This window comes from Dioscorea cayenensis, unplaced genomic scaffold, assembly GCF_009730915.1.
Source record: "Dioscorea cayenensis subsp. rotundata cultivar TDr96_F1 unplaced genomic scaffold, TDr96_F1_v2_PseudoChromosome.rev07_lg8_w22 25.fasta BLBR01001137.1, whole genome shotgun sequence".
Taxonomy (NCBI): domain Eukaryota; kingdom Viridiplantae; phylum Streptophyta; class Magnoliopsida; order Dioscoreales; family Dioscoreaceae; genus Dioscorea; species Dioscorea cayenensis.
The window spans coordinates 1-11,654 of record NW_024087528.1 but is presented as its reverse complement, the minus strand read 5'-3'; the positions used below and the strand labels follow the sequence as shown (position 1 = coordinate 11,654).

Below are 11,654 nucleotides of genomic sequence, written 5' to 3'. Positions count from 1 at the left end.
AAAATTTTTACCCAATATGTGACTGTTGTGGACATATGGCTATAGAATAAGCCTACAGTTCTGGATACAAAGAGTACCATGTGTCGATCATTAAGATTATTAGGGGATAGGATTAACATTATATTGAGATAGTAAAAATAAAGTTTGCTCAAAATAATATAAAAGTAAAAAAATATGTGAAAAACATTATCATTGTCCATTTTATATTAAAAGGGCAAATAGATCAAATATATGTTACATCTCTTTACTTTTCCACGAAACAAACATAATATTTTGTCAAACCTTCAATCCTCCTCGCTCCCGCCTCCTCTTTCAAACCAAATAAAGGCTTAATTATTATTATTATTATTGTTGTTGTTGTTGTTGTTGTTGTTGTTGTTGTTGTTGTTGTTGTCGTCGTTGTTATAATTAAACAGCTAAATTAAAGTAGAATACCCTATGTAGTCCATGTAATATAGTCAATCTGTCTCTTTGGTCTCTAAAATATAATTTGTTTGTGGAGGTCTCTCTTTCTAATATTAAAATAAAAGGAGCTCTTAGGGACAAATTATATTTTAAAAAAATAAAGGAGTAAATTGATTATATTAGATAGACTAAATAAGATATTCTACTATAAGTTAACAAATGAAATAATATAATCCAATCTCATGAACCCAATTCAAACAAAGAATAACATGCCCGTCTAAAAGCAAGCCTGAGCCCAGATGGGCCCGTTTGGATTGTTTGCACCCCTAAAAAAACCCTAATGTGACCGGGTAAGAGTATAGCGTTGTGGTGCATCGTTTTTATGAACGATAGTGCCACGAAACTGTCTCCGGTCGCGTTTATAGCACTGATTTCATGTTTGAGGGCATGTTTCCGCGAAGATCGTCGAGGTAGCCAATTATAGAGCTATCCACGCCACCTCAGAGACCTTCACGGGAAACAGTACCAAACATGAAATCGTGCCATGAGTGACCGGGAGATAAGCTTTCGATACATCGTATAAAAAAATATATGTGGCCATAATGTTATACTTACGAAAAAAATTAAAAGAGTAAAATGATTATATTAAAGAGACTAAATAAGATATTCTATTAACAAATGAAATAATATAATTCATTCCCATGAACCCAATTCAAACAAAGAATAACAGGCCCGTCTAAAAGCAAGCCCGAGCCCAGGTGGGCCCGTTTGGATTGTTTGCACCCCTAAAAAAACCCTAATGTGACCACTATAAGTAGTCCTCAAACTCGCGCCTCTTCCACCCTCGTCGGCGCTTCCCCAAACCTCTCCAAACCCTAACCCTAATCCTCGCTTCACCATGGCTGAGAGAGGCGGAGATCGCGGTGGCTTCGGGCGTGGTTTTGGCCGCGGCCGCGGTGACCGTGGGCGTGGTGACCGCCGTGGTGGTCGCCGTGGCGGCGGGCGCCGCGAAGAGGAGGAGAAGTGGGTGCCTGTCACTAAGCTTGGCCGCCTCGTGAAGGAGGGGAAGATCAAGAGCTTGGAGCAGATCTACCTCCATTCTCTCCCCGTGAAGGAGCACCAGATCATTGACGCCCTCATTGGCGGCCCTGGAAGCGGCCTCAAGGATGAGGTCATGAAGATCATGCCCGTCCAGAAGCAGACCCGTGCCGGACAGCGAACCCGCTTCAAGGCCTTCGTCGTCGTCGGCGACAGCAACGGGCACGTCGGCCTTGGCGTCAAGTGCGCCAAGGAGGTCGCTACTGCGATTCGGGGGGCGATCATCCTTGCCAAGTTGTCTGTTGTTCCTGTGCGTAGAGGGTACTGGGGGAACAAGATTGGGCAGCCTCATACCGTTCCTTGCAAGGTTACTGGGAAGTGTGGGTCTGTTACTGTTCGGATGGTGCCTGCGCCGCGTGGTTCTGGGATTGTCGCTGCTCGGGTGCCCAAGAAGGTGCTGCAGTTTGCGGGCATTGATGATGTATTTACTTCGTCTCGTGGATCTACAAAGACTCTCGGCAACTTTGTGAAGGTCTTGCATCTTTTCTTTAGAATTAAAGCATTTTGCTTTCCAATATATTTCCTCATTGTGGTTGCTCTTTTTTTGTTGTTTTTACAGTTAATTTAATCGATTTTGAAGTTTATATGCCTTTTCTTACTGCTTATTTTTGGTTGTTTATGTGAATGTTTTATAATGGCTTGATTTTTTAGAATTTAGATTGTTGATAAATGTCTTGTTTGTATCTAGGGATATTCTGATGTTTAAAACCATCAACTTGTTGCTGCTGTAGTGGATCTGAAGTTAAAATTTTGCATTCTGTTTTTTTTCCTGATATATTTACGCCTCCTATCTTCTTACTGATTGACTAAGTCTTAAATTTAGACTATTTATTCTCTTTATTAGTTGTAGTTTTCTTTTGTTTTTGGGTAGGTTAGGAGGGTTCACTGCATGGATTTTGTTGTCATTCTCATCTTGTAATTTTATTATCAAGATTGTTTACTTGTCATATCATTTTCTTATGCCATTCTTTGTGATCAAATTTGCTTTCCTTGAGGAATTTAAAGCAAATGCCTTTATATTGATGGCTGACTATGGCTTTAATTCTTTTTGTTTTGCTTATTTTTCCATGTTTCTCAATCAAACCTTCAAGATTATCCCAGTCTGGTTTAAAGCAAATATTAAACCTGTGGAAATTTTTTGCACAATATGGAACTGTTCAATTTTATATATTACTTTGAAAGAGTAAGCTACAGTATTTGTGCTGCAATTTCTTGATGATGGCCTCAACCGTGATTTTGTGGAAGGGTCGGTTTTTGTGATCCTTTATTTTTGTCTTTGCAAAAGATGGGTTTTTGGATGGTAGAAATAAAAATATTTTATGTTTTTCCATTCTTTTTCGCTTCAAATGTTTTTCCTATTCTATTCTTGTTGTCTTTGGCCCCTTCTCGATATTCAGTATTCTGCATATTCATTTATCTCTATTTTTGTTAATTGACTTGTGAGGTGTTGAAACTAGATTTAACGCTCTAATCTATGGTTTGCTGTGCTAGCTATGAGTTACTTCTAAGGTCATGATCAATGAGTAATTACTGATACTTTTGTTTTCAGTAAGCATTTCCATACCATGATCTTGGTGCTTTTTGATGAAACATTGCAAGAGTTTTGTTTTTGGGACTCAGCTACAAGCTTGATATTCTTTCATTTGAATTAGAGCTATTAGGCTCTCAGTACATTTTACTTGTCCGCACTACTAGAAGGATGGTCCTCTCCTCTATTGTAAATGGAGCAATCACACATTCCTTCATTTGTTATGTGGACTTTTGTTTTCCTTTTGTTTGCTGAGCTATTTCTTTTTTCTTATTTTAAAAGTTTCTTGTGAGCCTTAGAATATTAGATTATATGTACATTCTTACATTGTGTTTTTTCCATTTGGAAATTGTATGCATACACACATATGTATTATTCATGATTTATTGCCTGCTTGAAGCATTTGACTATCTGACACTTGTGGTCCATAGATGAATCATTGGGCTTGGTATCAGTTGTATCTGCATGCTGTCTTGTCTTTTATGCAACCTGTTAATTTCAGTTGAAATTTTGTGCTTTCATCCAACGGTTTTGAACCATCTTCAAACAACAACCAGAATACTAGAAACCTAATTAGGGCTCATGTGTCATACAGTGGCTTCGGTGATCATGATATTACGTTTGTAGTTTTTATCATTTATTGTTGTACATGTTAGTCATCGGAATTTTGTTTTTTGTTTTTTTGTTTTGGAAAAGTTTCTCTTACTGGTGTAAGCGGGTGTTTCAAAAACAGTATGTCTCGTGTGGTTTTCCCTATGATAGTTTCTCACATCCTAAGAGGTGTCAAATTTTACAGCAATAACTCATGAGAATTTCTTTGATCCATCTGACAAGACTGTTTTCTTTTATGTGCAGGCAACATTTGATTGCCTCATGAAGACTTATGGTTTTCTTACTCCCGACTTGTGGAACGAGACACGATTTGTCAAGTCACCATTCCAGGAGTTCACAGACTTGCTGGCTAAGCCTACTAAGACAATCATCGAGGAACCCGAGAGGCTGGATGTTTGAGTATTTCCTATTTGATGGTTTTGTTTTGCTTCTACTATTATCTGCAGCATGGATTCTAGATCTTGTTTAGAGACAATTCAAATCTCCATTGGATGAGTTCATGTTTTTATTGTTTGCTTTTACTGTCACTTTCATTCCCAAGTTGTTATTTAACGGGAGGCTTTTTTGATTTATTGAAATCAGATCTTAAATTTCTTGAATTTTTATGCTTTTATGGGAGTAATCATCATTATTAGTTTTGTTGAATTATGGTTTATAGTTAATCACCATTGTTTGCTCATCTTAAGTAGAATTTAGTCTGTACTGTTGAATGTTCCATATGATCCTTTTACTTCTGCAAGTGTTGAGTGTGCCATTTTTAATTTTTAGTAGTTTTTATGCAATGAGTTTTTTACTTGTGACCCTCCCAAAAATAGGAAATTATTTATGGCTCTTGAGTCTTGACTTGTTTGATATTATCTCACATTTTTGTTTTGTGAAATTTTTTTCTGGTGAAATTAAATGTTCTGTAATTACATGTTGAGTATATAATTGATTTAAATAAATGAGTGACATTTTTTATTTAACAATCAAAATAGTTTGATATTTTATATCCGTCAGATGCAAGTAATTTTTTGTTGTTGAAAATAGAAAAAAAAAAAGAATCTCATAAGCTAAACAGTAATACAATTCATTAAAAACTTAACTATATTGAATATACAAATATATTGATACAATGAGTCCAGATAAATATTTGCTTCTCAAACTAATTATGCTAATTATTTAACTAATTAAATTAATTAGAAGTACAGGTTGGGTAAACATTGCCAATTTCATTCCACATAACATTTTGACATAATCCATTGGTCTGTTCACCTTCTTCACCCACCAAATGAATTTCATCAAAAATAATGTGTCTGCATGGAACACTTGTGCTACATTCAAGTCTCACTGCCACCTCTGAAGCACTTTTTCCCCATATGTTTTTATACTTCACATTTGCTCACTTTTACTGCTGATTTCTGTTGCCAATTAAACAACAAAATTACATAATGAATTTATACAAAATTGCAGTTTATTTTATGAAAAATGATAAATATAATATTTTTTTAATATATATACATCGACGTCCACAGTAGCCATTGCATTACTATCCAATGTCTACGATCCATTTACAAACAGTATTAAACAGTGCCAAACAATATTACATATTGATATATAGTAATTATTAACTGTAAATTTATACCCTATTTCATATAAATAATAGCCGTTGAATAATCATCCAACGTCTATAAACAAACACCCTTAGTGAATAGTCATTTGCATACGCACACAAATAATTTAAACCCTATATATATATATATATAGAGGAAGACAAACAAGTAGACTTAAAAAATGTTTAACATAAATTTAATAAAATAATATGTTTAAATTTGATTTATTTATATCCTTCTAATCTTTAATAAAGAAAACAAGAAGAATTTATATAACAAATCCTAATTTATTGAGAACAATGGCTCCTTATGATTTTTGACCTATGCATACACTTATACATACATTTTGTAGCAGTCAATTATTAGTTATTATAAAAATTTCCTTTATTTATATATTTTGTAGCAGTCATCTACTTATACATACTTTTTAAATATCTTTGATAGGTGATTAAATATAATAATTACACAAACAAACATATTTGATTATAACTCAAAATATAAAAATATTATTTTATTTACTTGTAGTTGTAAGATGTAGAAAAAAAAAAGTATTTATATATATATATATATATATATATATATATATATATATATATATATATATATATATATATATATATTGCATGATTATTAAATAATAATAAGTAATTTGTCTATATTTTTTTTACAAATATAACAAGCCACATGTCAGGGTCACGTGCCCTCCTGTCTCTGGTCTAGGCCCATGTACAAACGACCCGAGAACTCAAGAGATATATTTAAAAATAAAAAAACATAAAATATAAAACCAGCATGCTTACCCGAATTTGACATGGAGTATCAGAATCACAGTAATACTGATCAATGATAATGGGATTCTGAACATTATGCACTGCAATATTTTCAAATAATATGTTCTTCACATAACCATGGCCTCCCTGTTTACCAAATTAAAAATATTATCATATTAATCAATACCGAACTATTGTTACTATTATTACCAACACATACCTGCCAAGTCTTTGATACGAACTCCATTTGATGTATCGGTTATTTTAGCATTATTCACCATCACATTTGCAACATGACCTTCTGAATTATTAGCTCCTAAACTCCCAATACTAACACAAAAAAATTTATATAAATATATATATATATATATACAGTAAATATCATGCAACATGTAAAAAGAATGACACAGTAAAAATCACACATTTCTTACCTGATTCCATGACCAGGACCACAAATTATGTTGCTAATTCTTATGTTTTGTGACCCGGTAACGATCGATACACAATCATCGCCTGAACATTAAAATGATAATTGATAAATTTAGTACTCTAAAGAGTTATGAGTTTGCAGTAAAAATTTTTTTGATTTTTTTTTTTTAATTTTTTACCAGTTTTAATTTCAGAATTAGTTACATCCATGTATGTTGTGCGTGCGATGTGAATTCCATCAGTGTTTGGACTTGTTTTTGGTGCATTGATGTCTAGACGAGAAGCTCGAACTTTTCGGCAATCTTCAAAAGATAAATGCATCTTTTGGCTGTTCTTGAATTTCAGATTCTGTACTATCAGATCCTCACATGAAGAAAATGTCATTGCCTGTTTAAAAATAAGTAAAAATCATTACAAGTTATTCTTTTATGTCGAACAATCGAGCTGATTTACACTGATTTACGTACCGTCGGCGCATCGGTACAAGGCTGAAAACAGCAGAAAAAGAAAATTATGCTAGTTTCTTTCAGAGTAAATTGATGATTTTAATAGAGTTTTAAACAATGCAAAGTGTACCAGAGTTTTGTCAACTTTGCAAGAGTTTTTCCACCAATTCGCGCCTTTACCGTCTATTGTTCCGCCGCCATTAACGACGAGATCGTTTACGCCATCGAATACAATCCAATGCCTAAAGTTTTTTCCATCCCAATCTGATACACTTGATGGAGCTTCTATTGTTCCTTCAATCTTGAATCAAACCCAAAAAAATTTAAAAAATAAAAAATACATGTATTCTAAACTAATCCAAGTACACATACATATGTACATATATTAAACTAATCTTACCTTAACTTGAATTGAAGAAAAACAAGGACCAGAGAAAACAATTGGTTTAACCAAGTACTTCTTATCAGGAACAACAAGAACAGCTTCATCTAAAGATTTGCAAACAATTTTCCAAGCCTTCTCAAAAGCCTAATAAAAAACATCAAATAATTAATCATAATAATAAAACATAACCAACAGTATACACACACACACACACACACACACACACACACACACACACACACACACACACACACACACACACACACACACACAAAACATGCATTGCATTATACCTTTGTGTCATCTTTTCCATCACCTTTAGCACCAAATTCATCCACATTCACTACTAATACTTCCCCGGAAACCTTCGCCTTTTCTTCGTATTTTTCCCGGCAACCTTCATCATGATTTATAGCAAGACTTTGACAGAAGAAGAAGAAGAAGGTCAAGAGAAGAGTAATTGAGAGAAGTTTTATAACAACCATTTTTTAATGTGATTTAGAAGTGCACAAACATGCTGAACTTGAGGTGTTTATAAGAAAGAAAGAAAGAGGGTTTAATTAATGCTCAATTGTTATTTTTAGATGTTGTTCTATCTTTTGCATCAAATTGAATTTTATATATATAAATATAATGTGAGTAGAATTCTTGGTTGTTTGCCAAACCTCAACTTACCAAACATTTGAACCACTACAAAATCATATCAAGCTTTGAAAGAAAATGTTTTTAGTTACTGGTTTTCAAGCTTTGAATGTTTATATTGTTTGAGATTATTAATATTTTGTTTTTGTGTTTTTGAAGCATATGTTTTCAATGGATGATTAGATTTGTTGAATTGGTTGACTAGTAATTTTCAGAAACTGAAAAGTATAAATTTTTATGGCTTTCGAATGCATTAAAAGTAATAAATTGAGCATCAGTTAAAGTGTCTCTTTGTTTTACACAATTACTATTTTTATTGATTTTATTGATTTTTATTTTTTATTTTTTGGGTTTTTTTGTTTGCTTTTGGTTTGCCATGTCTTGTAACTGTTTCATTCATGGTCTCATTTATGAGCTGAAATATATATATATATATATATATATATATTGCTTAAATAGCTATGTAAAAATAAAATAAAAAAATACTTATATACCTTTATAAAAATGATATTTACCTTTATATCTTTATAGATTATTATTAATTAATTATACACCTGCTGGACTACAAGTCAATTATAAAAATTTATTAAAAAAACTAAACTATTCTTTACTCTCTTCTCGTCATTCATTTTGAAAAAAAAAAATTAAAAATTAAAAAAAAAATAAAATTAATTTATGTTTTGATAATATTTGTAGGTTGATTTTCAACCAAAGTATATAAACAAATAAAAAATTTTGGAGGCACATATGAGTAATACAATTTTTATAAAGGTATATTAGTAATTGTTCACTTTTTTAAAACGTAGGCAAGCATTATATATATATATATATAATGGTTTTTTTTATATACCCTCTAAAGTTTGAAAAAAAAATTCTAAGCTTTGCCTTTAATATCTTCAATATATATATTATAACAAGCTATGTATTAAGTTTTTGCATGATTTTTTTTTTTAAAAAAAAAAATTGGAGTTCAAGATTCAACCATCTATGAAAATATTAGAAATTTTCAAAATATATTTATAGGAGATAGATATTTTAATGCACGTGAATAAGGGATATATATATATATATATATATATATATATATATATATATATATATATATATATATATATATATATATATATATATATATATATATATATAATATTATAAAAAAAATATAGCAAAATTACTTATCACTCCCTTACTTTCAGAAATTTCTCATAAAACCCCTTACGAATCAATTCATTGACTGATTTTATAATTTTTTTAAACCTTTTTTTTATAATATTATGTATACAAACATTATTCATGAAATTAAAATGTTACCAAAAGGTTGGCATAAAACAGTTACAACTCACCACATTTCTCAATTCTCATCATTCATTTGTTTGGTGCAAGTCCCATGACTCCATAGTAACAACTCCTTCCATCTTTTATTTTTATGGTGTGTGTTTTTTTAAAAGGGAAAAATTAGGAAAATCACATAGAATGACTAATGGAGTTTTAGCATGAAAAATCCCATAATTACTGCGTATACTCCTTTAAAAATATTATTTACATTCATACCCCTCACACACACTATTATTTGTCGCAGCATATATACCCTTTACAAGACATTAAGATCTATGAGGGTATATACAATATCTATATGCCCAAATATACTTAACTACTATTCAATCCACATTATACGAACACTAGACATAAGGGTAGTTATTCATTCCTTTTTCAAAGTCAAAGTAGAGCTGGAATATGTGGCTTGCACACATTCCTCAAAATGCACCATAGGAAATGTCCAAAGTACCCTTTACAATGGAGTTGACCTTAAGGAATACACAAGTAAACCCATAACTATTTTTTTCTCCATTTGGTGAGCCTATTTGAACTGTTAAAGTTCTTCATAACCTCAGAGGAACAGACAAATGCATGAGTGTTTACAGTGTCATACATGAAAATACAATTTTTTTCCTGGGGTATACATGTAATTTTTGCATCTTAATTAATTGAAAAAGAGTTCTAAACTTTAAAGGCATGGATTGAATATGTCACCTCAGCTACCTCAAGTTGTTGTTTCATTGCTTGATTAACTGATAATTGTTTATTATTTTTCAGAGAACTTGTATGTGTGTTTGAAGCTGCAGGATGAGATCATCTTTCTGAAAATGCAAAAAGAGTGATGAAAATTTAGCTCGGTCTTGTATTGCAGTATAACAGCATTGCAGAAAACAGTTCAGATTCAGAAGTGAGGAAGTGAGGAAGGAGTTTCAGATTTAATCCATTAGAAGATCTGGAAAGTTTGTTTAATCTGATTTTAGTTATGTGTTGTTTTAGTGAAAATGCAAATGAAACTCTCCTCCCACTTTACTAGTTTTTGTTACTCGTTGAACCTAATCTCGAAGTTGCAACTGCATATTAATTGATAAATAAATAGAAATTTATTAATTTACCTTGTAGGCGTTTACGAGGCTCCTAGGATATGTATTTATATTTTCAGGTAAAAAGGTCCATTGGTTTATTATTATTTAAGATGACTACTATTTTGCCATTTTTATCTCAGCAAAATGTGCTCAAAAAAAAACTAAACTAGTAGATTTATATTTTATAAAATTTATAAATAAATTTTAATACGAAAGTAGATATATATAAAAGTAGTTATTAGAGATGCATACTAAAGCTGAATTTTAGCGTATATTAAATGACATTAACAACATCTATTTTGGTAAACATCCAAATATTTTTCCACTATTTAAGAAGTTTCCATGAGGAAGCGTGCCTGTCACCCTTTATACTGGCAGGTGGAATTCAGGGGGGAAGATGAAAAGGTGCTTGGGCTCAAAGAACTAAAAACAGTGTCCAAAGATTCTCAGAAAAAGAGTAGAAAAAAGATTAGTTTAATAATAGAAGGTTACTTATCTAATCCATCAATTAATAAAATACATAAATAAATAATAATGAGGGGCTATAGAGTTTAAATAGGTTTTTAGACCAAGTAAAAATTCAAATAAAATAATAACAGAATTTTTAAATATTTTTTGTATGTTGTACTGGTAGTTGGTTAATAAAGTTTATTTTTTGCAAAAATATAATTTTGTACTATATAAATGAATTGAAAACAAAAAATATTAAATAATATATTTTAAAAAATTTTTTTTTTGCTACATAAACTACTTTGTAGAATATTAATGGGTCAAATAAAATTTTGTAACAAGTTTTTTAAATATTATTTTCTTTAGACTATAGTATTAATTTGAAACAGCTTTTAAGCAAAACTAAAATAAAAAACTAGGAAATTTAACTCTAACAAAGTCTTATAAATATTATCTTTTGATTGGCTTTTAATAAACAACTGGGGCTTTCTTATTCAGTGAGCGAAGGTTGCCTTACCTTGGGTTATGTTTGATAAATGAAAATTTAAATGTATGAAACAACTTTTTTTTTCATCCGTTATATTTGCAAATAGGATAAGAGTATAGCGTAAAAGGGTAATTAGAGATAATACAACTTTATAAGTTTTTGGTAGTCCAACACTATAACACAAAAATTCTAGATTTAAAATATAAAGGCCAAACCAAAAATATGTAAAATCTTTAGTCCAAGTGAGAATAAAAATATTACAGTATTTCAATTAGGAGACTAGAATTCTCACAATTCTTCCCTTCAATTGCAATCTATGTGACCATCATCATAGCGCACTACTGTTTTGTCGCAAACTCACAGCTGACACTAAGTTACTAATGAATGTACAAATGACATACCAATAATTTT

At 31.3% G+C, this 11,654-nt stretch overlaps 1 protein-coding gene and 1 pseudogene across 1 annotated transcript; one reads left to right on the top strand and one right to left on the bottom strand.

Moving 5' to 3' along the window:
* The first annotated feature begins 1,234 nt into the window (after window positions 1-1,234).
* Window positions 1,235-4,246, top strand: LOC120255692 (40S ribosomal protein S2-4-like). Its single transcript, XM_039263459.1, has 2 exons — window positions 1,235-1,975; window positions 3,887-4,246. The coding sequence occupies exons 1-2, from the start codon at window positions 1,304-1,306 to the stop codon at window positions 4,040-4,042; spliced, it is 828 nt and encodes a 275-aa protein (XP_039119393.1). The 5' UTR covers window positions 1,235-1,303; the 3' UTR covers window positions 4,043-4,246.
* Window positions 4,247-4,691: 445 nt separating this feature from the next.
* Window positions 4,692-7,831, bottom strand: LOC120255695 (annotated as a pseudogene).
* Window positions 7,832-11,654: the final 3,823 nt, after the last annotated feature.